The sequence below is a fragment of the Malaclemys terrapin genome, chromosome 16 (genome assembly GCF_027887155.1).
Source record: "Malaclemys terrapin pileata isolate rMalTer1 chromosome 16, rMalTer1.hap1, whole genome shotgun sequence".
Lineage (NCBI taxonomy): Eukaryota > Metazoa > Chordata > Testudines > Emydidae > Malaclemys > Malaclemys terrapin.
The window spans coordinates 12,384,904-12,412,760 of NC_071520.1; the positions used below are offsets into that span (position 1 = coordinate 12,384,904).

Here is a 27,857-nt window from a genome sequence, read left to right on the forward strand (position 1 = left end):
CACTTAAAAGTTTGGGGGAATGCGGATGTTTCTTGAGGGCCAAATTCTGCCTCATTTATACCAGCGCAACCTCTCTGACCTCATTGTCTGTCTATCTTGGTTCTTATGTGTAGTTGCACGAGTGTTACTGAAGGCTGAATCTGGTCTCTGTCATCTTTATTACAGGAAGGTGGATCCTACATGGATTAATTATGTAACCCTTTGGTTTCCTCATTTACAGAAATAGAAGGAAATTCACTGGAGACTCCAGAAAGCAACAGCCAAGCCAGCCTGAACTGCTGCTAGCTTCCAGTCATTTCTGCAAGCATCACACCTCCATCTGCATGTGCGTACACCTGCATGGCGCATCTGCAGCAGGGAAAGCTCTCAAGCAGCTTCCAGTTGAGAGATGAAAAGTCAGTTTATTTCAGGAAAGAATGGAGGAGCTGAAAATGATTCAAGCAACTTCCCTTCAGACAGATGATCTCTCTCCCACCCCTTGCTTTGTGCTCTCCTTGTGCAGGCGGCACAATGGTACATAAACCTTCCCTGTGCAATGGGGAGATTGCTTGTGTGATCACCTGAGGGATGGCAAGCTGTCTTTACTCAAGGAGATGGAATCAACCGACCTTTTCCGCCTACTACCAGGAGGACCTGTAAAAAAATGTTCTGTACTTGTTTTATTTCTTGGTAGCCACCAGAACTCTAGAATCTTGGACAGTGAAGTCCTGGCCCCATTCTTGTGGAAGCAGAAAACACATGGCAGTGCTGATTATTGTGGTGTATTTGATCTGTTTTGTCTTTTAAACACAACATCCTTGTACAAAATTATGCTGACTTGCACTCAAGCACACCCAGTTTACCATGATAGCGCTGAGAGAAAAATTCCTCTTGTTTCTGGGATCAGGATATCTGGTTTCAGGATATCTGTCGATCCGTTGTAATTTTTAAGTCTATACATATTCTTCTTCCAATGGATGCAGACCAGAATTCCACTCAAGTGTGTGTGTGACCAGTGTGCTGGAGTAGTACTCGTCAGAGTGACAAACATGCCTTGAGACTCCTCATGGCTCCTCCTAAGGCTATATAAGGCTGATGCCACCCTGACCCCCCGCAGTCCCTTCTTATCACTCATGGCCTGAGTCGCAACTTCCCATGTGGTTCTCCTCATGTTTTTTTTTCTGCTACATAGTTAGCTCTTAACTTCATTAAATCTGTAAATAGCTATCAGTATAAAATATTGCTCAGGCATGCAGGAGTGAAATCAGGAAGGCCAAATCACACTTGGAGTTGCAGCTAGCAAGAGATGTTAAGAGTAACAAGAAGGGTTTCTTCAGGTATGTTAGCAACAAGAAGAAAGTCAAGGAAAGTGTGGGCCCCTTACTGAATGAGGGAGGCAACCTAGTGATAGAGGATGTGGAAAAAGTTAATATACTCAATGCTTTTTTTGCCTCTGTCTTCACGAACAAGGTCAGCTCCCAGACTACTGCACTTGGCAGCACAGCATGGGGAGGAGGTGACCAGCCCTCTGTGGAGAAAGTAGTAGTTCAGGACTATTTAGAAAAGCTGGACGAGCACAGGTCCATGGGGCCGGATACGCTGCATCCAAGGGGCTAAAGGAGTTAGCGGATGTGATTGCAGAGCCATTGACCATTATCTTTGAAAACTCATGGCGATCGGAGGAGGTCCTGGATGACTGGAAAAAGGCTAATGTAGTGCCCATCTTTAAAAAAGGGCAAAAGGAGGATCCGGGGAGCTACAGGCCAGTCAGCCTCACCTCAGTCCCTGGAAAAATCATGGGGCAGGTCCTCAAGGAATCAATTCTGATGCACTTAGAGGAGAGGAAAGTGATCAAGAACAGTCAGCATGGATTCACCAAGGGCAAGTCATGCCTGACTAACCCAATTGCCTTCTATGATGAGATAACTGGCTCTGTGGATGAGGGGAAAGCAGTGGATATGTTATTCCTTGACTTTAGCAAAGCTTTTGGTACAGTCTCCCATAGTATGCTTGCCGGCAAGTTAAAGAAGCATGAGCATATGAATGGACTATAAAGTGGATAGAAAGCTGGCTAGATCATCGGGCTCAACGGGTAGTGATCAATGGCTCCATGTCTAGTTGGCAGCTGGTATCAAGCGGAGTGCCCCAAGGTTCGGTCCTGGGGCTGGTTTTGTTCAATATCTTCATTAATGATCTGGAGGATGGTGTGGACTGCACCCTCACCAAGTTTGCAGATGACACTGAACTGGGAGAAGTGGTAGATACGTTGGAGGGTAGGAATAGGATACAGAGGGACCTAGACAAATTAGAGGATTGGACCAAAAGAAATCTGATGAGGTTCAACAAGGACAAGTGTAGAGTCCTGCACTTAGGACAAAAGAATCCATTGCAATGCTACAGACTAGGACCGAGTGGGTAGGCAGCAGTTCTGCAGAAAAGGACGTAGGGGTTACAGTGGACGAGAAGCTGGATATGAGTCAGCAGTGTGCCCTTGTTGCCAAGAAGGCTAACGGCATTTTCAGCTGTACAAGTAGGGGCATTGCCAGCAGATCGAGGGATGTGATCGTTCCCCTCTATTCGGCATTGGTGAGGCCTCATCTTGAGTAATGTGTCCAGTTTTGGGCCCCACACTACAAGAAGGCTATGGAAAAATTGGAAAGAGTCCAGCAGAGGGCAACAAAAATGATTAGGGGGCTGGAGCACATGACTTATGAGGAGAGGCTGAGGGAACTGGGATTGTTTAGTCTGCAGAAGAGAAGAATAAGGGGGGATTTGATAGCTGCTTTCAACTACCTGAAAGGGGATTCCAAAGAGGATGGATCTAGACTGTTCTCCGTGGTACCAGATGACAGAACAAGGAGTAATGGTCTCAAGTTGCAGTGGGGGAGGTTTAGGTTGGATATTAGGAAAATCTTTTTCACTAGGAGGGTGGTGAAGCACTGGAATGGGTTACCTAGGGAGATGGTGGAATTTCCTTCCTTAGAGGTTTGTCAGGCTTGACAAAGCCCTGTCTGGGATGATTTAGTTGGGGATTGGTCCTGCTTTGAGCACGGGGTTGGACTAGATGACCTCCTGAGGTCCCTTCCAACCCTGATATTCTATGATCGTATGCTTGCCCAGGGATTCAAGTGTCTTTTACTCTCAGCTGTCTCCAAACTCCCTGGTAATCTTGGCTGCCATTGAGAAGTCAAGGCAAGAAAGGTTCATGTCAACACCCAAAGAAAGAGAACTGAAAAGAATGAGTGCCTTGGGCAGAAAGATTTATTCTAAGTCATTTCTCCAAATGCAAATAGCTAATCAACAGGTGCTGTTAGCTAAGTATGATTTTTCATACCTGGGAGGCTTGTCAAAATTTATAAATAAACTCCCTGAAGACTCCCAGGAAGAGTTCAAAGCCTTTTTGGCAGAGGGCCATCTGGTCACAAAGACATCTCTTCAGTCTACCTTGGATGTTGCAGATGGTTCCTCTGGAACAATGGCCTCTGCAATGAGAAGAGTTTCATGACTATATAACTCTGGGATAGCCCGCAACATACAACAGTATAGAAGACCTTCCCTTTGGGCATTTTCTATTTTCAGATAAAATTGATGAAATATTGCACTCATTTAAAAGACCTTCAAGCAACCCTCTGCTTCTTAAAGAGTTTATGTCCCAGTGTCCAAGAAAAGAGACACAACTCCCTGCATACCTAGTACTCCTAGCAGTACTATAGAAATCCTTTCTACCACCCAGGCAAGTTGACATGCTGAAAAGTACGCATAGACCTCAGAGAAGAAGGTCCACTAGCTCAGACTCCATCCAGCAGGCCCATTCTCAGACATCTGCAAGGAAAATCTGCCTTTTGACTTTTCCAATGAGGACAGCAACCTAGTTATTCACAACCCACACACTATTGTCTCTCCATTTGGGAGCAAACTATCTCGCTTTCTGGATAATGACAGACAAGTGGTCCCTAAGTACCTTGAGACTGAGATAGTCAATCCAATTCCTTTCCATTCCCCCTTCCCCGTCCTTTTTCAGGTACCCAACTCATGAGCCTCTGCTCCTTCAAAAGGTCCAGATGCTGCTTGCTGTAAGGGCTGTGGAAGAAATTCCCATACAGTTTCAAGGAAAGGGGTTTTATTTGGACATTTTCTAATTCCCAAGTCCAAGTGTTGTCTAAGGTCCATTTTGAACCTTTACGGTCTCAACAAGCTCACTAAATAAGTGAGATTCTACATGGTTTCCCTGACATCTATCCTCCCCCCTCAGAATTGGAACAATTTGTTTGCTGTCCTCAATCTTTGCAATGCTTACTTCCACATCACAATGATACCAAGTCATAGGAAGTTCCTCAGATTTATGGTAGTGAGGAGACACCATCAATATACCGTTCTTCCCTTTGGCCTATTGTCAGCTCCTCATGTGTTTATGAAATGCATAGCAGAGGTGTCAGTATTCTTGAGAAGGATTGGGATACATATCTTTCCTTACTAGATGATTGGCTCATCCAGGGCACATCACTCTGTGAGGTCCTCAATCAGCTTCAATTCATTCTCCATCTCTTTGACTGGCTAAGGCTCATGCTGAACAAAGAGAAGTCCACATTAGTGCCCATGAAGAGGCTGAAATTCATTGGGGCTCTGCTTGACTCTATGGTAGTGAGGGCCTTTCTTCCTTGAGAGGTTTCGACCATTTACAGTGTTTGTGTGTCCGTCAGGTGTCACCTGTCCACTATGGCCAGAGCATGTCTCACATTGGTACGTCACATGGCTCCATGTGTGTATGTGACCATGCATTCCAGACTGCATTTTCATCCTCTACATACAAACATGGCTAAAGTTGGTTTACCAACCAAGCAGACATCTGGACAAGTTAGTCCAAGTTCCTCCTGTAGTCTTACTCTGGAGTAGTGAATGGACTAGGACATTGTATGTGCGGGGAATCCCTTTTCTTGTTCCCTTCCAACTAGGACAGTTATAACTGATACTTCTACATTAGGCTGGGATGCTCACCTGGGTGGTTCATGGGGGCCCAAGGGATATGGACATACAAGGAAGAGAGGCTTCATAACGTTCCAAGAGGTTTTACGTAACAGAAGGAAACACTCAACTAATTCCACCTATTCAGCTAAGTGGAAGTGTTCTTCACTTTTGACTTCTGCTCAAGGGATTCAGTCAATAAGGGTGAGTGTCCAGGACAAATCTTCTAGCCCTTTCTTAAATTCAGTGAAGCTTCACCTAGCAGCCATTTCTGCCACTCAGGGAAGAACAGTGTTTTCCAATCCTATGGCTACAAAGTTTCTCAAGTAAATTACTTGTCTGTTTCCACCTGTAAAAGCATCAGTTCACCTTAACACAGTGTTAGCCACTCTCATGGAAAAACCTCCATTTGAACCTTTTGGCTATTTGCTCCTGGGCACATTTGTCCTGGAAGATGACCTTCCTTATCGCCATCACATCTGTGAGGAGAGCTGGCAAATTGCAAGCATTAGCGGTAGACCCTCCGTACACTCATTTTTTAAGGACAAGATGGCTCACCCAAAGTTTTTAAAGTAGTGTCAACCTTCCACCTTAATAAGATTCTATACCTAGGTCCTGTGTTCTTTCTGAACCTGCATGCCAGTTGGGAAGAAGAGTGTTTTACATATCTTGGATGTAAGACTGGCATTGGTCTTTTTCATAGACAGAGGTAATTGTTTAGATCTTCTCCTTGACTTTTTGTTTATTATGAGGATAGGATGAAGGGCCAAGTGGTCTCGAACCAGACAGTCCGTAGATGGGTAGCTTCTCTCAATGATGTACCTGTTGTGGACACTTAGAAGGCTGCTGCCTGGTCCTACATATATACGTATGTACGTACGTACATACATTCACTTGTCACTATGCGATTGCAGCAGCTTCAAGGGAAGATGCGAACTTTAGCAAGGTCACTGTTCAAATAGAGTCCAAGCCTTGCCATCTATGATACTGCTTGTGAGTCACCTGAAGGGAATACACATTTGCATCCACTCGAATAAGAAAGAACAGTTACTTACCTGTATTGTAACTGTTTTTCCTTCGAGATGTGGGTGCAAATGTGTATTCCATAACCAACCTGTCATCCCCTCTGCATCAGAGTTTTAGGCCACTGGCTGGTGCAAAGGAGCTGAGGTAGATGGGGGCAGCAGCATCCTTATGTAGCCTCAGGAGGGGTCGTAAGGAAGCACAGGCCATGTGCATCACCTCAACAGGTATTGCTGCGGAAAACATGTCTGGCTCCGGCATGTTGAGCGCGGGGACACACACACACACACACACACACACACACGCACACACTCTCTACCTCTGAATTGACTACATTTCTGCATCCACATCTCTAAGAACACCAGTTACAAGTAAGTAATTGTTCTTTTCCTGTTTAATGAGTTAGGGTCTGAGACCATTTTTACATTTTGCTTTTATCATTTTTTTTTAAAGCATATCATGTCTGCTGAAAGAAGACCTTAATCCTGCTCCCCTCTACTTCCTTTACTTCTCTGTAGAGTGGGTGGCAGATCTTTCCTCGTGCCATCAGAATCTGGTCCTATGGATACAACTTCAGGGTAAAAATCAAAAAGGGAGATTCTATTGAATGGAGGAAGCTGTGAAATTATGTAATAGGTACAGTAAAGGAGAACACACAAACACTGATAGGAAAGGAAGTTTATGAGGTTATAGCAATATTCTGATAATGATTTTTTATTGATCTAGCGTCACTGTTTCTGCCTTTGACATTTCAGGTGGGCAAAACCAGAACCTAGGATCCAAATATTCCGAAACTTTGTGGAAGTCCAGATCTGAAGTTTCCAGTTTAATTCCATCTCTGTTTAACATTTCAAAGGCTTGATTCTTCTTGGCCTTGTGCTTTATGTAGTCATATGCATCTGTGTAAAATAGTACCAGCTCTTTATATATAACCAGAATATTATAATTTTTCACTCTTTGTGCATGTGTGAATGGCAACAGAAAGTGCAAGGCACAGGAAAATCAGATTCCATGTATTCTGTAATTCCAAGAGGAAGTGGGTATACACTTTCCCCTTTACTTGTTTTTTATAGATTCCATCTACGCTACAAGTCTAACCAGTCACAGCTAGTATAAATGACATGTTCTAATGTCTCTTTTTGTTCATAATATAGATGGGACATGTTTTTTTGAAGCATGTTACAGTCGAAGTAGTGAACTTGGTCACCCCTCTCCATGCTAGATAACTGTGAGCTGGTAAGGTTAGATGCTACAGTGTGGCTGGGCATATAATTAGTTTGACGGCCCTCACTGGAGAAAGTGTTTCAATCCCTTGATGCTAGTGGTAGAGAAGCATTTTTGTCCTTCTTTTCATATTACTTTTACCAAAATGGTGTGTGTTATGTGTACTTGCACTCTTTCTACATAGAAAGAGAGAGTGAGAGTTTTCCAATACAGAAACCCTAACGTGCTTGCTGTGTGCAGGTCTCTTAATTGAATGGCTGTTGCAGAACAAGCACTCTCTACGTGATTGCTGCAGCCTGGTGAGCTTGTCGGGTCATGCACTTTCCCTAGTTCCCTCTATTATTCCAAGAGTCAAATGCCCTTCTGCCCTACCCCTATAAGTTTGATTCTTTAGGAGCTAGGATGATCATGTGTTAAAACAAGGCCGATGTAACACGGAATAGATTGAATGAAATTCAGATAAATTAGGAAATAGAGTGGAGCAACTCTGTGTTGGAGAGTCTTCTGCTGTGTGGGCAGCCCTGACTTGGTGTCATAGGGACTCCTGTTTAAACCTTGTTAGTTGTCCCTGCTGATTTAAATGGCACGGTATTGTCAGAAATAACTGAAATACATACCTGCTGGATGAGTATTTGTGAGACCGCTTTTCTATGCATGATTGTTTTTTGTAAATCTCTGATCAGATTGGTTTTGCTTATTGAACTTCAGTGTATACTGCAAAAGTACAAGGCAAACTTCAAGAAATAACACCCAAGGGTATGTTCAAAGAAACTAGCTGATATCTATGGTCATACATCGACATAAAGAAATGGACTAAGAATAATACACTACATTATTCTTACACTCTTCTTTACTGGAACAAATTTTAGACAGGAAGAAGGAATTTAAACAAGGCAATCTCTCACTGATTTGTAACATTCAAAGTCCTGTACCTAATAGGCAGTATTCCCCCAACATAAAAGAGGTATTGTAAATCTTTCACCAACATGAAATCAGGAAAACTCAGAGCCATAAAAAACTACTATAAACATTCTGAGTCAATTAACGAATCACCCTCAAGAATCAAACCAAGGCATCAGACCACCATTCAAGAAAGCTTGTTCACCAATAATTTGATGTCCACAAAGCCCTGGAGCCAATGGAATCACTCTGAATTTACATCAGCATAAGTGAGAGCAGAATGTTTCCATAAGGTCCAGTATACTCCTAGTACAATGTTTTGGAGGGAAAGAAAACAGAAGACCGTAGGACACTTACTAATTATTAACCCCATTATGTAGTCACTACACATGCATCAGTAAACAGGCTGAATGTAAGAATGTAAGAATCTAATTGAATCCTAACGCCTCAAAACGTACCAAGGAAAATAACAGAGAGACTTTTGGTAATATAAAAAATAACCAGACACAATGGGCCTGATTCTCAGTTATTCCATTCCTGCATTTAGATAGGGATGGGGGCGAAAATGAGGAGAAATGTGGCTTAAAACTGCCTTTGTATTTCCCATATACTGTTTTGCTCACAACGTAAATTAGAACAGTCTTGTGGAATTGTATGTATGCAACTTCTCTTGGGACTTGTTTGTCTTCCTTTCATCTTCAAACAAGGCTGTTATTGGCAACCATGCCAGTCCTGTTGGCACAGAAAATGAGTGCACCATTTGGTGGAGGAGGTGAATATGTGTGCCTGTGTAGTTATCGATCCAAATATGTCATGTTTTGACCTTATATTCCATGTAGTTGTTTATCTCTCAAAACTGTTTCATGACGATGACTAATAAATGCTCCCTTAAACCAGGGGTCGGCAACCTTTCAGAAGTGGTGTGCCGAGTCTTCATTTATTCACTCTAATTTTAAGGTTTTGCGTGCCAGTAATACATTTTAACATTTTTAGAAGGTCTCCTTTCTAGAAGTCTATAATATATAACTAAACTATTGTTGTATGTAAAGTAAATAAGGTTTTTAAAATGTTTAAGAAGCTTCATTTAAAATTAAATTAAAATGCAGAGCCCCCCGGACCGGTGGCCAGGACCCGGGCAGTGTGAGTGCCACTGAAAATCAGCTCGTATGCCGCCTTTGGCACGCATGCCATAGGTTGCCTACCCCTGATTAAACCATGCTTATTCTATTCAGTGGACAGTGCATCTAACTTCTTTGTGATTACTGGGTTTGAATCACTACTGGATGGCTGAATAGAAGGGGTGGCTCACTATACTGGAGGATACGATATATGTATATAAAATATGATGTCTTTCAGCAGAAGCAACCAACATGCTTTGCAAGCATAAACTAATTGTCACATAAGCCCCCTTTTGAGGTACTGTACTGTAGGTGAGTAGTGTTAGCCTCATTTTACAGAGGTGTAAACTCAAGTTCACAATGATAACAGGCCTGGTTTTCAAACTAGCCCCCTATTTTTGTGGGCATAGTGCCTGAAATAATTTGGGCCCTAAAATTTTATATCCCCAGGTTCATTCATGCTTTTTCCTGGCAATTTATTGTTGATGCTGAGGTATGGGCATAACTTGTTACAGACAGAAAACTGTGCCTCTAAAAATGGTTCTAAAATCAGGCCTTAAGTGACCTGCCCTCAGTCACACAATGAGTCAGTGACAAAGCTGGGAAGAAGAATATTTTTTAAATTGCCCTGCAAATGTTGCTTTTATTATTGTTAGACTTGTGTGCAAAAACTCTTCAGCAATGCTATGATATTGCTCTGAAAATCAAATGAGGCAGCTTTCCCACTTTATGTCTATGAAGAGTATGGGTCCTATAAAACCGCACAGTGCCTTGGCCTCAAGGGAAAGTGAGATTTGGTTCCAGAGGGCTCCTCCCTTCCCTTTTCTGTATATTGGGAATACTGAATTTGGAAGAAAACTGCCTTTTGTTTTCTAGTAACAGAAATGACACAGTAACTTGATGTCACTACAATTTTATATCTCTTCTAGCTCCAAGAATCACATTTATAACAGCAGGACAATAAATAGCCTTCAGAAAGAGCCTAATCCATCCCAGTCAGTGATGGATGCTGCAAGGCCTGCCTCGAAAGCCCCATTGAGATTTCCTGAGCACAGAGTCCATTATTAATAATTGATTCTGTAAAAATGAAACTCAGATCATGTTACTATTGATGAATTGCTTAGACAGGGGAACACAAGGAAAGGGTTCCAATTCTCTGAAAAGTAAACACCACTGTTCATTTGTAATTTCTTGGACAGACGTTCATGTCTCTGGCCTAGATTTTAGTTGTGTGTGTTTAATTCTAACAAAAAGCCTAGTTGCTTTGAAGAAGCCTTTTATATAGTGAGTAATATGTCAGGAAAGAGGACAACTGTATCAGTTTTGAATGCAGGCTGTTTGTCGCATTCCTAGATATATTAACTCTGGAACTAGCTGGTGAATCCCCCACAGTACATTTGGCAACAATGCCTGTCTCCTGTGGGGAATTTTGTTGGAGGGAGTGTGGAGAAGGGTGGTGATTGGGGGCCATCCGAAGACAAGGCTAAGGTGCTGGTGTAGTAATTTTTCTCAGAACGAATACCAATGTGATGCCTCTTTTTGTCACAATAAATTGAAGTTAGCGTGCTGATTGCCTATTATTTTAAACAATGAGTATGTGTGTCTTTTAGTCAAAGCCGTAGATGATGGCTCACAGGCCATTCAGCAAACAGCCCTATGGCAAGTGATATTGTTTTTGGCTTTCAGGTTAAGGTCAGGAGCTGTTAGAATAACAATTGGTTTTATTTTTTAGTATCAGTTTTGCCATGTGAGTGAATATTTGAAACTCAGTTTTCCTATTGCCAGTAGGTCATGTCATTCACATCTCTCTTGTTATCTCTCAGCACCTAAAAGACTCAAGCCTGCTGTCCCTATAAGTGCATTGTTCCCAATATAATCATCAGTTGTCTCTTGCATGAGAACTGCAGGGTCAGAACCTTACCGGCTTTTCTGCGGACAGTGCTTCCTACTTTTTCTAGCTCTTTCTTTACCTTCTTCATCACCCATTTCTCCCCTCATCACCTTCATCCCATGTCTTCTCAGTTTTCTCCTTCATTTTTCTTTATCTCTACAAACAGGAGGATTCTTCATGCCTCTCTCAGAACCCTGGGTCCCTTCAGTTCTTATTTCCATGAATCCCAGGGTCCTTGCTACACTAACCTCTCCTCCTGGCAGTTCATCAGGAGCAGTTGTTGGAGGCATTCCCTCAACCAGGGGCTGAGTGTGCTGCCCTCATGACACTCCCAGTCTCTGCAGGTCTGGGAGCTAGGAAACAAACATGGGACCTACTTAAAGTTTCCCAGAGTGGTTACAACCACATTATAGTCCTTTGCCTTCATGTCTTTCTCTTTTCTGGGACAGGAGGTTAGGGAAGAGACTTTAATCTTTGAGGAGTGCTACAAGGATCACTTGGTTGGTCACATAAGAAAGGTGCTACTGCTGTGTCAGTTTTCTGCTAATTTGTGCCCTTAGATTGTAAATTATTCGAGGGATTGACTTGAGTGCAGTTTTCCTCTTGTAATGTGCTGTATATCCTTTCAATGCTATGTTACTAAAAATTGGCATGCATCAGTTGGAATACATTGTTCTGTTCATCATTCTGTCTGCCCAGCTACTCCCATGCCAGATATGGGAAAGATAAGGGAAAGTTAAGTGTAATAACGTCGTGGGCAGAACAGAAACCATGATGAATTAGATGAGAGAAGAGAGTAAAATATTTCAGTCACCCTGCTCATTCCTTTAGAGGGTTGTGATCAGAGTCCATTTCAGATGTGCACTACAATCCAGTGTGGGTTATTCTCCTTTCTGAGCTACACCCAGAGTTCATTCGAGATAATGGGAATAGATTTATTCACCTCTGTCTCCTCGCAGGCTTTGACTCATTCCAAGAAATACAGAAATCTTCATTCACAGGATCCTGAGTGGGAATTCTCTCTTTCCCGCTCTTGTGCAGAGGTCACACACTGTTAGAAAACATTTTTCATCAATCACAGGCAAATTATAGACTGTATTTTAAAAAAATCCTTGAAAAGGACTCTGCTGTTAGGGTCCCAGTCTCACTTATATTGAACTCCCATTAATTTTATGTTTCCGGATCAGGCCCTTGGTGAGGAGAGAGAGCCACAGCTGTGGGAGGGCCAGTTTGTTAGGAAAAGTAACTGGCTTTTGCCCACAAGAGGGAGCCTCAGGGTCAGTTATGGGTCTTCTTGCCTGAAGCAGAGAAGCCATGTTGTAGTTTATTTTCTATTACTTTGTCCTCACCCACAACTATTTCACATTTGGGGACAATCTATACCTTTAAGTCAGCGGCACTGCTATGGGTACCCGCATGGCCCCACAGTATGCCAACATTTTTATGGCTGACTTAGAACAACGCTTCCTTAGCTCTTGTCCCCTAACGCCCCTACTTTACTTGCGCTATATTGATGACATCTTCATCATTTGGACCCATGGAAAAGAAGCCCTTGAGGAATTCCACCATGATTTCAATAATTTCCATCCCACCATCAACCTCAGCCTAGATCAATCCACACAAGCGGTCCATTTCCTGGACACTACTGTGCTAATAAGCGATGGGTCACATAAATACCACCCTATATCAGAAATCTACTGACCGCTATACTTCCAGCTTCCATCCAGGACACACCACACGATCCATTGTCTACAGCCAAGCTCTAAGATACAACCGCATTTGCTCCAATCCCTCAGACAGAGACAAGCACCTACAAGATTTCTATCAATCATTCTTAAAACTACAATACCCACCTGCTGAAGTGAAAAAACAGATTGACAGAGCCAGATGAGTACCCAGAAGTCACCTCCTACAAGACAGGCCCAACAAAGAAAATAACAGAACACCACTAGCCGTCACCTTCAGCCCCCAACTAAAACCTCTCCAGTGCATCATCAAAGATCTACAACCTATCCTGAAAGATGATCCCTTACTCTCACAGATCTTGGGAGACAGACCTGTCCTCGCTTACAGACAACCCCCCAACGTGAAGCAAATACTCACCAGCAACCACACACCACTGAACAAAAACACTGACCCAGGAACCTATCCTTGCAACAAAGCCCAATGCCAACTCTGCCCACATATCTATTCAAGTGACATCATTATAGGACCTAATCACATCAGCCATGCCATCAGGGGCTCGTTCACCTGCACATCTACCAATGTGATATATGCCATCATGTGCCAGCAATGCCCCTCTGCCATGTACATTGGCCAGACCGGACAGTCTCTACACAAAAGAATTAATGGACACAAATCTGACATCAGGAATCATAACATTCAAAAACCAGTAGGAGAACACTTTAACCTGTCTGGTCACTCAATAACAGACCTGAGGGTGGCAGTTTTGCAGCAGAAAAGCTTCAAAAACAGACTCCAACGAGAAACTGCTGAAGTTGAATTGATATGCAAACTAGATACAATCAACTTAGGCTTGAATAGAGACTGGGAATGGCTGACCCATTACAAACATTGAATCTATCTCCCCATGTAAGTATTCTCACACTTCTTATCAAACTGTCTGTACTGGGCTATCTTGATTATCACTTCAAAAAATTTTTCTCTTACTTAATTGGTCTCTCAGAGTTGGTAAGACAACTCCCACTTCTTCATGCTCTCTGTATGTGTATATATATCTCCTCAATATATGTTCCATTCTATGCATCCGAAGAAGTGGGCTGTAGCCCATGAAAGCTTATGCTCAAATAAATTTTAGTCTCTAAGGTGCCACAAGTACTCCTGTTCTTTTTGCGGATACAGTCTAACACGGCTGCTACTCTGAAACCTTTATTTTCTGTGCCACTAGAGGGGGCATGCTGGCTGCTCTAACTGCTAGTCGCAGGAACAATATCATAACAGTTTTGTATTTGAAAAGTAATATGCACTCAGACCACTGCTATATGCCTGCCATCATAACTTTGCCTTAAAGTTTTGTGTGCCTTTAGAATGGTACTATTTTGAGTCAATAAAGTGCTTATGGGGTGCCCAGAAATCCAGCAGCTACTTCTCATACTCATCCAAATTCCTGATGCAGACACAGAGACCTCACTAGGTATGGAGGCCCAGTTGTTTAATTCCAATACTAATTAGAATTTAATGTGTCATACAGAAATTCAGCCTCTGGCTTCAATACTCATCAGAATTCTTGTGTTTTCTCACTCTGTTGGATACACAGCAGAGGGGAGAAAGGGCATGGAAACCTCACCTGCCTGATTCCCATGCACTTTAGGCTATTACACAACATCTTTGTGAAAAATAAAGAGCAAGGGAAACTGAGACTTGAGTAATCTTAAATCAGTGTGTGAATGCAAATGACAAGTTAGATCCAAACTGTATATTTAAAAAAGTATAAATGAATGATTATAATATTATGCATATGGCCTTATAAAAACTGCAGTTTACATAAATGTCATTATATGGACTTTTTTTTTTCAAATGTAATGTCAATGAAACCTTAACCCTTGATCAATCTATGTCCCACATGTGTTAGAAACCTTGGTACGAGGCCAGGTGGGCATTTTTATGAAGGAAGGGGGAAAGTAAAAGCTCTGTAATAAACAGCAAAAGAAAGAACAGTGCAAAGCTGAAGGCACTATTGATCAGTTGCAGAATGCATTTTAGATGCATGAAAAGTGAAAGGGTTTTTTGGGCTATTGAACAACATCAGAAATATAAAAGGCTAATCTTAGCTAACTTTGTGGACAGCAGTGCTTTTCCTCCTAGGATCTCAAAGCACTTTACAAATATTAATGAATTGAATTAATTGAATGAACAAATTTAATATAATGAATTAAGTCTGATACTTTATGGAACCTTGTTAAAAGCTGATGTGAAGAGCTACCAGCAGAAGTCATAAGAAGTTTCGTTGGTCCTACAAACCAGAGGAACTATTCTACATTGTCATGATCCTATCTACTGCCACTTTATCTCTTAACCACATGCACACACCCAAGCTATATAGCAGTCCTGCAACAAGCCTTGCATCAAACATTAATGAATTAAATCTAACATTACATACATATTTATTTTTTTTATAAAACCTCTTCTTATTCATGAGAAAGGGAATAGAAGAGTGAATTCTAGGACGGTCCAGTTGGATTTATGTATATTTTGTAAGATGCTTAGATAGTGATGAATTCCATAAGTACCTGGTTAAAATAGAATACTCAGCTGTGTGATGCAGGTAAATATTGTCATCCTATTACAGGTGGTTAAACTGAGACAGCGAGAAGATAAGGGACTTGTCCAAGGGTGTATGAATCAGTTGCAGAGCTAGGAATAGAATCCAGCTCCCAGACTCCTCCTCTAGCTACCGGGTCACCCTTGTTTCAGAGTTGAGGATTGGGCATCCCACCGGGGAGCTTTGGCTTTTGTAATTTTGCAGAACTAAAACGTTAGCCTAGTCATCAATGAAGATCATGCTAGTTTCTGGCCACTAGTTGGCAGATCCATCACAAGTGTCCAGTTTATCATTTAGTTGAGTATTGGGAACCCCTTGCCCTTAGCATCATAGAATATTAGGGTTGGAAGGGACCTCAGGAGGTCATCTAATCCAACCCTCTGCTCAAAGCAGGACCAATCCCCAACTATATATTTTTTTGCCCCAGATCCCTAAATGGCCCCCTCAAGGATTGAACTCACAACGCTGGGTTTAGGAGGCCACTGAGCTATCCCTTCTCCCCCTTTTGAATTTGTGAAGGGCATTGGCCTGTTAGCATGTTCCTATGAAGGTGTATTACAGGTCTGAGTGTGTTATTTGTGGGTATTTGGATGGGAGTGCTGATCTGAGCACAAGAGTGTGTATGTGTGCACAAGAGCAGATGTGGAGCTGTGTGGGCATGTGTACTTCCTAGGTTTGAGCACACACGTGGATGTGTAGATACACAGCTACGAATGTAGACATATTTGTGTGTGCTCAAATGCAGATCCGAGTAGTACCAGCTTCTCTGCGCGTGTCCACGTCTGAGCAAGTTTGCGGGGTGTGTGCATCTGTGGGGATGAGATGGTGTGTGTGTTTAGATGCGAGTATCCGTGTAGGTGTTTGCATGTGCCACATGGGGCAGCTCCCGCTGCGGAATGCGGGTGTGTTCCCGGGAGAGGGTCTCCTGCCCTGGGAGCCCGCCCCGCTCCTGCAGGGACTGACCCTGGTAGAGATGAGCGCCCCCCCAAGCCAAGCAGCGCTTCCCCTTTAAGAGGCCCGCTTGGCTTGTCAATCGCAGCGTCCCCTCCCCTTCCTGCAGCGGCTGCGAGTGCGGTTCGCAGAGCCGCCGCCAGAACCTGGGCTGGCGCGATGGGCAGCCGGGAACCGCGGCGGCGGCGCCGGGAGGCTACTCGCCGGGGCTCCGGGCTCGCCGGGACCATGGGATAGCGACGGAGCTGGCGAGGGACAAGCCGCAGCCCTGCCGCCCGTGCCCGGCGGGGCCTGGGAGAGCAGCACAATAGCCCGGGAGGAGGGAGCGAGCGGCGGGGCTCTCCATTGCCCCGCACATCCCAGCCGCTGCCGCTGAGCGCAGCTGCACCAGGTCCTCGGCCCCCCGCCCGGGGCCGCAGGGGGTGGGTGAGACTCACCTTCCCTCCCTCCCTCCCACCTCCGCTCCTTTGTCCACGCTGCCTTGGACGCGCTCCGGCTTGCTGCGTTGGGAGCATTGTTGTCCTCGGGCATGCGGGGGGTGAAGTAGGGGGTGTGTGCGGGGCAGGGGGGGTCGGAAGCCGGGGAGCAGAGGGGACGTTCTCGGACACAGGACCAGCTGGCTTTACCTCCCTGTTTTCCTTCATGCGTGGACTGGGGGAAAGATCCATTCCGTGAGTTAACCCGCCTCTGGCCGTTCTGTAGCTCCATGTGAAATTCAGCTGGCGTCTTCTCTCCACCTCCTGTTCCCCACCGTGATCTTTCCCCGGATGCAAAATGGTGGACCCAGTGGGGTTTGTGGAGGCTTGGAAAGCCCAGTTTGCAGACTCCGAGCCTCCCAAGATGGAGCTGAAATCTGTGGGAGATATCGAGCAGGAGCTGGAGATGTGCAAAGCCTCTATCCGGAGGCTGGAGATGGAGGTCAACAAGGAGAGGTTCCGTATGATTTACCTGCAGACTCTCTTGGCAAAGGAGAAGAAGAGCTACGACCGACAGAGGTGGGGTTTCAAGAGGATTTCCCAGTTGCCTGAAGGGGATGCAGAGCAGCAGAACCAAGACCCACATTATCACCAAACCACCGAGCAAGGCGATCCAGAAAAAAACAAACCCCACCACGGAGAGGAGAAGTTCAAGCCAAGGGTACCTTCTCTGAGGAAGCTGTCCATCCAGAGCGATGGGTCAGATCTGTTGCCCTTGGAGAGCTCCCACCATGGGGAAGGGGAGCAAGACAGGTGTAAATACTACAGTGAAGAGAAACTGAAGAGAGTGGGGGAAGATACGGAGAATCGCTGTGATATGGATGGATCCCCTTCAAAACACAGGCCCTCTTCCACCCGCAGGCTGGTGGGCTCCACTGAGAAAGAGGGGTCCTTTGAGCCTCTCGCTAAGGACAAAGGGAATGCCACCAGTGTGGCAGCACTAAGGTCCAACTTTGAGAGGATTAAAAAGGTTAATTCACATTCTTCTAGTGATAGTAAGGATGCTGCTGAGAAGCCCTTCTATGTGAACATGGAGTACCACCATGAGAAGGGTTTAGTGAAGGTCAATGATAAAGATGTTTCTGATAAAATAAGCTCCCTTGGTAGCCAAGCCATGCAGATGGAACGCAAAAAATCCTTGCACTCCCTCCCTCCTAATGTGGTACCCAGCTTTAATGAGTTCCAGAGGCCGGCCTACCGGGGAAGGTCTTCTGAGAGCAGCTTTGGCTATGATGGAGAATATGAGGATGCTGAACTGAACCCCAGGTTTCTGAAAGACAACCTAATAAATGTTAATGGAGGCAATCGACCACCTTGGCAACCAATGGACTTTCAGCCCTACCAAAGCATCTATGTGGGTGGGATGATGGGGGAAGGAGAAAGCAAAGGACCTGTACTGCGGAATCAGAGTGCCTCTGATCAGGAAAAGCATCTTACTTGGCCCAGGAGGTCTTATTCCCCAAGGAGTTTTGAGGACATTGGGGGAGGGTATACCCCAGATTGTAGTTCTAATGAGAACCTCACATCCAGTGAGGAAGATTTCTCTTCCGGGCAGTCTAGCCACGTTTCCCCCAGCCCCACCACTTACCGCATGTATCGGGAGAAAAGCCGTTCTCCATCCCAAAATTCTCAACAGTCCTTCGACAGCAGCAGCCCACCAACCCCCCAGTCTCAAAAGCGGCACAGGCAACAGCCAGTCATCGTGTCTGAAGCCACTATTGTGGGAGTACGGAAAACAGGACAGATCTGGCCAAATGATGGAGATATGCCATCTGGGAGAGGTCCTCAGGACAGCTGTTTCCATGGAGATGCAGGTGTGTACATCTTGTTTAAACAGGGGGTTGGTTAATTCACATGTTCGTGTCCACATGTGGGGAAGGAAGGGTTCTTGGGGTCGACCACATAAAGGGAGGCAACTGTCTAAAAAGAGAACCATGGCTATAACTCAAAGCTGCCCTGATCTGGGGATGGCCTGATAGGCTAAAATTCAAGCTTGGGGTACTTAGAGTTCTTGGAACCAAAGATTTGGTTCCCAGGAAGGCTGACAGCTCTGCATCATTCTGGAGGTAATAAATTGGGGTCCATGCAATTTATTTTGTGTATTTAAGACTTTTTATATAAACCAATGCCTTGAGTGACACTCCTCTGACCCCTTTTTATAAAGATAGAAGTTTGTTGTAGTGTCTTGGCTAAAATTTCCCTTCCTTCTACTGTTGTGCTGTATAGTGGTTGAACTGGCACCCCATAGGTGGCTGCATGTCAATGATGCTGTAACCTGGCATTGTTACCCCAGGGCTTTACCAATAGAAATGCTGCTCCCTCATTTCTGTTTTCCTGCCCATTGGGTATGGGGAACTCAAACATCATTCTGTCTGCTGTATCATCCTTTAATTATTACTGATCTAAGGGAATGATAATCCAGCCCTTCCCCTGTGTTTTAGAGTGTTTCTAAGTGAGTGAGGTTCATGGGATGTTAGGAAGCCCTAGATGATGCTTTTTTGGAGATTGGTTAGTTTAGCTTTGGCAGACCCAAAACAGAAATGGATTGTTTTGAGAAAGGAGGGGAATGTTTGAACCCATTCCCACATTTGTGTATTCAGGGCTGTATCTGACTGAATTTGATGAAATAAGGAAACACGGTGACCATGTTCAGAGTTGGGTCTGGGTGAGGAGAAATTAACAGTTAACTATATTGTTTGATTCAAAGGGCATGCTGGATTTTATGTAGGCATTTGAACTCCTTGTCATTATGCATTGCAATAGCAGCTAACCTCTTCCTTTGACTCATTTAGCCTTCCAGCCTTTATAGGGAAAGAAGTGAAGTGTTTTTCAGGAGTGAAGAAATCTCCGATAGGTTTAGCAGAGTCCAATCATTCTTTGAGTTTGTATGTAATCTTAATCTCCGTCTCTCTCTTTTTAAGTCAATATTTTAATAAGGGATTAACTCAGATGTCTGCAAACAGGATTGAATTCCTGTAGTAGTGGTGGATTCAAAGCTTTGAAGAGGTTTGTCCATCAAGGATGTTTTCATTATCTCAAGTTGCTCTAGTTCTCAGAGTGAGTGATTTTTAAATGGAAGGAGATCTCCCTGCTGCTTGTTGGAGGCATGTATTTGGGTGAGCATTTGGCTGGAAGGTTTCACAGATCTAGTTTCAACCCCCATGAAATTGGAGTTCCAGTGTTGTGTTAGTGAAAGGCTGTTCACTATAAATGTCTATTTACTATAAATGAAAGCTACTTGAGAATTCCAAACCTTGGCACCCTGTCCTTGCAGCGACCCCTTCCTTATCAGATTATATATACATATGTGCTGTCTGTTGCATGACTTCTGTGGTCTCCCTTGGTCTTGTGTGTTCTTATGGGATGTAGATGAGAAGCAGAGGGAGGTTGGATCCAATGCTGGCTTAAACTGAGCTGCAGCCATCTGTCTCTGCTCTTTTTGTTTACTGATGCGCTTTAGATGACTGGGGAGCCTCCTAGCTGTTGCAATTTTGCAGAAAGGAACAATGGGGAGAAAACAACAAAGGTAGATCTCCAAGGCAGATTCTGCCTGCTAGATTGGTCTTCTGGAAAGACAGTGATCTGATTTTATTTTAAATACTGCTGGATAAGTGAAATACGTTATGTGGGTATCTATGTTAACAAAAGAGCCTGCTGGCATCTGAGATCCCCAAACCAATTCCTAGTTTACAGCCCAATGATTTGTTCCTGGTCATGACCAGGTATATTTTTATCTCCCTCCTTTCCCCAGCCTAGGGGATAACACAAGCAGCTTTGGTAGGAACCCAGCTCATATGGCTGTTTACGACTGTCTTAACCTGGTAGGTAGTGGTGGCTACTTTCTACTCCGCTACAAAAAAAAAAGGTTTCTACGTCCACAAGACAACTACATTTCTTGTTCACTGCTATTCATTTCCACTATCAGTCATTCTGCAGGCATGCTGAATGGGATTTTTCTTATGCTTAGGAAGGTGTATATTTGAGCCTAAGCAAACTGACAGAGTCCTGTCCTCATAAAACGAACACAAAACAAAGGTGTAAGAGGCATCGTGCGATAGTCCCTATCAGGCCATATACGGAACATCCTCCACTCTACATGTTATGAAAGTAGCTCTTTGCTTCAGCCAGCCTTCCCTGCATCTGTGTTTCAGCCACGCCACTACTAGTCCTGCCAGTCTTCCCTGAAGCTGTGTTTGAACAGGACGTGCAGGTCTAGGTCACAGCAGGTTCTGTTCAGCCTTAATGGTAATTAGTGTCAAGTTGGACTTGTTCTACAGTATTTGGCTCCTTCATGCATCCAGATGTCATACATTTTCTGGCTTTACATTCTGTGGGTGAATCGTTTTTCAGGACTTTGGTTCATGCTAACAGTGGACTGAAGCAGGTATAGTACAGACATGTGCTATGCAAGCTTTCTCTGTGGGTCTGCCAGTGTAGCATTATGCTGGCCAGCAAACACCTGCTGTTTCAGTCCTAGGCCTCTCGAGCAGAGGCTGCCAGTCATGCCAAATCATGTGTGTGTTCTATGATGTGGATGGGGACTCGGGTGAGATCACTAAACTCTCTCACTTGGGAGTTAAGCCAAGTTTTAAACCTAGATTTCCAGAAATGAGAGGTGTCTAGAATTCTAATAACAGACACAGGTAGCTGGAACTCAATTCTTTTCTGAATGGCTGTAGGGGGGTACTGCTCTGTGAGTGTGGGCCTTCTAATAACTATTTGTAAAATGTCATAAACAACTTTCATCCAACATCTTGCATCCTAGGGTGAATTATGCAATACTTACATGAAATAATTATAATGCAAGTAGAGGGGGGGGAAAGTTTTAACATAGTTTAAAAGCTATCAAATTTATCACAACGATTTGTATGGAGAATGATGGCATATTTTCTAATGGATTTTATTTCTTTTTTTTCTATCTGCTGTTGCAAAATAACCCCATGGTGCTCCCTGCACCTAATCAAGGGGAAAAAGTAATGTAGGGACTTCTATGAAATGGAGAGGTCTTGTTGTGACCTTGGTCAGTTCAGTTTTTAAAATAGTCTCACTCTCTCTTTTAGCTACTGATCACACCAGAATTGTAGCTTGTGTTTATATTTCCAGCTCAGCAGGATGTGGAAGTCTGATGGATGCTCGCTCAGTGCTCTGTGAATGAGATGATTTTGCTCTTCAGCATGAGAGCACAGAAACTCCACATCTAGAGGCTGGTTAGTAGGTAGCCTGGGTCCTAAGTGCAGTTTACATTCTCCACAAAGACAGTATTTGTATAGAAAGCTCTTTCCTGTGAACACCCTTGTGTTGGTGGAGACTTCTGTCCACCTGGGAGAGCTGACTAGCGCTCTCCTCAGAGTTCTGTCAGTGGCACCGCAGTAGGATAGGAGGAGCCAGTGTTGCTCAATATGAAGTGCACAGTTTGGGAATAGGATTTGTATGTCATTTTACTCCATTGGTAGTAAGTTTGCAGATCCCTGGTCAGCTCATTTGCAGGTTTTAATAATACTTATTTTTGTATCTCCGCTAGCACAGAAATGCAGAGTACATGCACTGCTCCAGGAAGAGGCAATCAGGCTATAGATGGAGAAAAGCACTCTGAAATGGATCCATGCAAACAATGCTTGGCTCAAAACTCATCTTAGGTCCCTTTGGAACAGAATACCTTTGTAAAGAGCCCGCCCAGTCAGGGACCTAGATTCTTCAGTTACAAATGCCTAGCTAGATAGTCAAGCATCTAAGTCCCTGGTTATTAGCAGTATTGGTTTAAAGGTTATTATAGACACCATTTCTGTGTACAGCTGAGACAAAGTACAATATACAGGACAGTGGAGGGAGAGTGTGGTCTAGTGGTTACAACAGGGGATCAGGAGCTAGGTTTCCTAAATTATTTTCCTGACCGTATATCACTTGTCTTCTGTGTGATCTTAGGCAAGTCTCTTGCCCTTGTTATCCCTCAGTTTCCCTGCTAAATTGGGTGCACAGTCAACTTGTGGAACTCCTTGCCTGAGGAGGTTGTGAAGGCTAGGACTATAACAGGGTTTAAAAGAAAACTGGATAAATTCATCTAGATTAAGTCAATTAATGACTATTAGCCAGGATGGGTAAGAAATGGTGTCCCTAGCCTCTGTTTGTCAGAGGGTGGTGAGGGACGGCAGGAGAGAGATCACTTGATCATTACCTGTTAGGTTCACTCCCTCTGGGGCACCTGGCATTGGCCACTGTCGGTAGACAGGATACTGTGCTGGATGGACCTTTGGTCTGACCCAGTACGGCCGTTCTTATGTTCTTAATGATGCTTAGCCACCTCACATGGATTTTAGGATGCTGCATTTGGAAAGTGCTTTGGGATCCCACAGCAATGTAAAAAGTGGCTGACAGTGAGGCAGATTCTGTGCCTTTGTCACTCACTGTTTAGAAACAGCATTCTTCTATGAGCAGCTAAAGTGGGATTTAATCTGCTGCACTTTCCTTCTACTCTTGGGAACCTCAAACCTAGGAAATTCCATAAAGTGCATCTTGCCCACCTTCTCTCAAGGAGAGAAAGTTAGCACTCCCCTTGATAAGGATGGAAGAGGTCCTAGTGACCTTTACAACATGTATATGGTTAAGGCATTGCCACTTACTTTGTGGCATCTAACTCTAGCGCTTTTGGCTGCAGCTCCTGGCTGTTAGTCTGTCACTGGCTCGCTCAGTCAAGAATGAGGCTTAGATCTAGTCTCTGACATTTGTCTCTAGTTCATTTTGCTATTTTTTAAGCCTTTCTCTGTTTTAATCCAGCCCCCACTTTAATCCTTTTCAGTACCAGGCAGTGGATTTTCTAGGCGCACTAAGGACAATACACTGTATAAATGGCCCCCTCAGTGCTTCCCAGAGATTTTGTTCTTGACATTATCTAGCTGCTTATTATATTGCCCCCTCTTCCTAGAGTGAATGGAACGCCCTCTTCTTCCCCCACCAGCTCTGAGGAAAGAGCTGAAGCTCTTTGCTGATGGCCCTGCTAATGTGATTTAGCATGACCTCTCCTCTTTCCTGTGCACCCTCTTTCTCCCGCAAGTGGATGCAGACCCTCAGTTGTGGCCCTGCACAGTATTCAGAACAGGGAGATGCAGATGAATCTTTTTTTCTCCAACTCGCTGTGGACTCTGGTTTGTTTTGTTTCCAGCTGGGCCTGGCTATACCCAAAGGACAAGCAGGCCGCAAACCAACCAGTATGGTAGTTGTGTCTGTTATGGGGATGCCGGTGTCACCATCCCCCTCTATGACAGCAGAGCACTTTCCTATGGCGTATGATGTATAAGCAGCAGAAGTAGGACTAGCTTCCCCATTGGTGGAGAAGAGAGATGACTAATAATAAACCTGGGGGAGGTGAGGTCACTTGCCTGCCCTGCCTCTGCACTGAATAGCAATCGCCATTCACTGTGCACTTGGCCATGGCTCAAGCTAGTGTTGCCAGCATTTTCCTCCCGCCATTTGACTGAATTAGAACATTTATTTAATGTTCAATGATGTGAATATGTAAAGTGATTGCTTTTCAGACTTACCAGCTCCCTACAGAGAGCACCTCACCATTCACAGAAATGCAGCCACTCGGGTATAGGTCATGGCAGCTATAGAACAATGCCAGTTAACTACGCCCACGGACGTAAGGCAGGAAGCAAAGATAATAAGAATTTGCCAACGTTGAGAGGTGGGGTGAGGTAATGTCTTTACTTTTGGAATGTGCTGTGCTTGTGGATGACATGCATCGGGGAGATGGATAGATTTCGGGGGGGGGGGGGAAAGATGCCTTACTCAAGTGAAGTGACAGGAATTATTAAGGAGGCCCAAGTTGAAAGATGGTCAGGATGCTGGCCAATGCTCTCCGTTCTTGCAAGAAGTGTTGTGGAGTCTTTAATTATCACTAATAGTCCAAGCTACAGTTTTGAACCTCAGCTGAAAGATAGGCCAGCAAAGAAGCCTTTGTGAGCTCGAGACCTGGTAACATGCTTCTGACTTCAGATTCAAGCACTGTGGTGCACTGCAAGTCTAACAGAGAGTCCTGTCCCTTTTCCCAACCCACTGGGGATAATCAGTCACAATGCCCAAAGCAAAAAAGGCCAGTACTTTGCCTTCAAGGAATTTTGGAAGTCAGTCCATAAAGGTTAATGAGGTGAGACTTGGCCATCTGAGAAGTAATGCTCTGTTTCAATTACTATAGGAAAACCTATCAGGTTGTGGAGCAGAAGTGCAGCTTTCCTGAATCCACCTTTCCCCCAGAGAAACCAAGACCAGGGCAGCAGGTTGTTTGACTTTCTCCTTTTAGTTTGCTCCACCCACCCGATAAGCATGAAAGAACAGTAAGGGCCTGATTCTGCTCTTACTGTGGTGAAAATTCATTGACTTCAGTTGAGTTACTTCTGTTTCTTGCTGGTACACATGAGAAAAGAAACAGGTTCTTAGTACTATATTGCGATTCAGCCACTGTACCACAGACACTGTCAGAGAGAGAGGGAGTTTGACTGCACATGATATCTAAACTCCTGAGTGTCTTGGCTGGGTGTGTGCAGTGTATGAAGGAAGTCCTCCCAAAGCAACAATCAAATTCTTGAGGTACAAAGCAGGTTTTAGCCAGTGCACCAATTGTAAGGTATATTATTTTTCTGCCCTGATTTTTAAATTACACATGATGAGGGCTGGGATTGTAAATTGTAAATAAATCCTTGAACATCAAAGCCTCTGTTAATGCTGAGGCAGGATTTTATAATCCGTAACATCCTAAAATTTGTTTTGAATTACAGTGTGTGTATTTTAAGCACTAAAACTGTCATCTGTACAGAGCTGATGCGGGGTGCTCCAGTCACAGTATTTGGATGTGGTTTGCATATCTGTTTTAGTTACTAAAATAATAGTTTCTCTCCCCTTACCACCTTCCCCTTTCAAACTTCTACAACTCAAACCCTCTATTTAACTAGGCCAGGGATAGGCAACCTATGGCACGTGTGCCGAAGGCGGCACGCGAGGTGATTTTCAGTGGCACTCACACTGCCCGGGTCCTGACCACCGGTCCAGGGGGCTCCATTTTAATTTAATTTTAAATGAAACTTCTTAAACATTTTAAAAACCTTATTTACTTTACATACAACAATAGTTTAGTTATATATTATAGTCTTATAGAACGAGACCTTCTAAAAACGTTAAAATGTATTACTGGCACGCGAAACCTTACATTAGAGTGAATAAATGAAGACTCGGCACACCACTTCTGAAAGGTTGCTGACCCCTGAACTAGGCTATGGAACAAGATCAGAATCTCCTTTATCTGAGAGGAAACCCAGTCTAAATGTGGCAGCTGGGGTTGGATTGCCTCATGGTCGTATGGTTACACGGCAGATGTGACTCCGTGGTGGCCATACTATCTGAATAAGCTTTATCAGTGCTGCACATTCACTTTTATATCAGCTAATATTTTTGAACGGTACATGTTGGTATCACAGTCTCTGATGGGTATCTCTGGATTCGCTACCAGCATATCTACCATGGCATACAAAAAAACTGTTATTCTAGTGGCCACATTTTATATTTTTATTTGCATCCTAATCCCTACTGCATCTTTTAAAGAAAGAAACCTTTTATGGTGCTATACCAAAATCAACAGTGTTTCTCTGCATGTCACTCCAGATTGTAGTGTGGCAAGGACCCAAGGTGCTTATAGATTGGACTGTGCCTGTAGGAAAGTAGCAACTGTAACATACAGCACTGTGTGGATCAAATATTTTTTATCCTGTAATTCCGAACCTATGGGATAGTGGGTTGCAGAAGTATCTTAATAATGAACAGTCCTTGTGTTTGGACTCTATAAACTTAGTGCATTTCTATCTCTGTGTGTGGTGTCTGGGAACACAAGAACTGCACAGGCTTGGGTCCTTATCCCTGCTGTTGACCCCCAAACGACTTAATACAGTAGAACAGGATTCTAAACCTCCTCACCTAGCACTGAAATGCAGCTATATCTGAGATGGGTCGTGACAGCAATTATAATGGCACTAGTAATTTGCTGCACAGCATTTTTAGGACAAGGAGGATACTATGAGTTTCGCTGGGTGAGAATGCCCTGTGTGAGCCTGCAGTGAAAGAGGGCTGTTGTCAGAACATGGTCTTAACATTTCAAAATCCAGTCCCCAAATCATTTTAAAGTATGGACAGCGACAGCCACACGCTCTGTGAAAATGGGCCAGGAGCATCACCGTGTAATCTGTTCTGAAGAAAATACATTTAAGTTCCTTGAGCACTGGGCTTCAAACATGCGCCTGAGACAGTGAAAACTAAGTATGACTGGTCTGTTGTTTGTGCAATATGCATTTCCAATAACGTGGAGCGAACTGTCTCTGCTACGGTTTGGACTCAAGTGGGCAGGAACTACATATTATGTGGTGCAATCCCCAGGAAGGTAATAATGACCCATCAGCATGGCTGGTCTCAGCTTCCTATGCGCTAACTGAGACTAGATTATGATGCTCTGCATAAGTCAAGAGAAGGGTTTGTGAGTGTGTTACCTTCCCACTGCCTCTTGGTTCAGAGCCACATTACATCCATCTTCCACCAATCTGGTATTTCTGTTTTGGTCCTGCAAATTATTCACAGTAGACAGTGCTGAAATATGAACATATATATAGTTACAAAAAATAACATAAGGAAATTAATGCTTAGATAATTAATTATCTGAGGCTTCCTGTGCTATTTTTTTGGTGCCCTCCATTTTGTGTGTGTCTCTCTCTCTCTTACACACACACACACACACACACACACACACACACACACACACACACACACACACACACACACACACACACACAATCTCATTTAGATCCTGATTTGGTGCCCTCCATTTTGTGTCTGTCACACATTCTCTCTCTCTCTCTTATTTTTTATAATCATTTAGATCCTGATAGGTTGCGAGCTTTGGCTTGGGAGATCCCTGCCCACATTCTCATGTCTTTTGTGACCACTTTCTTCATGTTTCCCTAAGATCATCCCTGGACCTAAGTTTAACAGGGAAGGAAGTCAACATTTTCACACTC

The 27,857-nt window shown here is 43.9% G+C and overlaps 2 protein-coding genes and 1 non-coding gene across 6 annotated transcripts in view; all 3 read left to right on the forward strand.

The window, feature by feature from the left end:
- RAB36 (RAB36, member RAS oncogene family) overlaps positions 1-9,005 on the forward strand; it is a 30,690-nt gene extending 21,685 nt beyond the window's left edge. For all 4 annotated transcript variants that reach the window (XM_054006880.1, XM_054006879.1, XM_054006881.1 and 1 more), the window contains one exon: positions 221-9,005. In XM_054006880.1, coding sequence (XP_053862855.1) covers positions 221-285 — 65 coding nt within the window. In that variant the 3' untranslated portion in view covers positions 286-9,005. The remainder of the gene's footprint in view (positions 1-220) is intronic.
- A 7,921-nt stretch (positions 9,006-16,926) lies between these two features.
- Positions 16,927-27,857, forward strand: part of BCR (BCR activator of RhoGEF and GTPase) — a 135,870-nt gene continuing 124,939 nt past the window's right edge. The window contains exon 1 of the mRNA XM_054006142.1: positions 16,927-18,620. Coding sequence (XP_053862117.1) covers positions 17,105-18,620 — 1,516 coding nt within the window. The 5' untranslated portion in view covers positions 16,927-17,104. The remainder of the gene's footprint in view (positions 18,621-27,857) is intronic.
- On the forward strand, positions 23,333-23,449 carry LOC128825016 (U6atac minor spliceosomal RNA). Its single transcript, XR_008442569.1, has one exon. It is a non-coding gene; the product is annotated as a U6atac minor spliceosomal RNA (small nuclear RNA).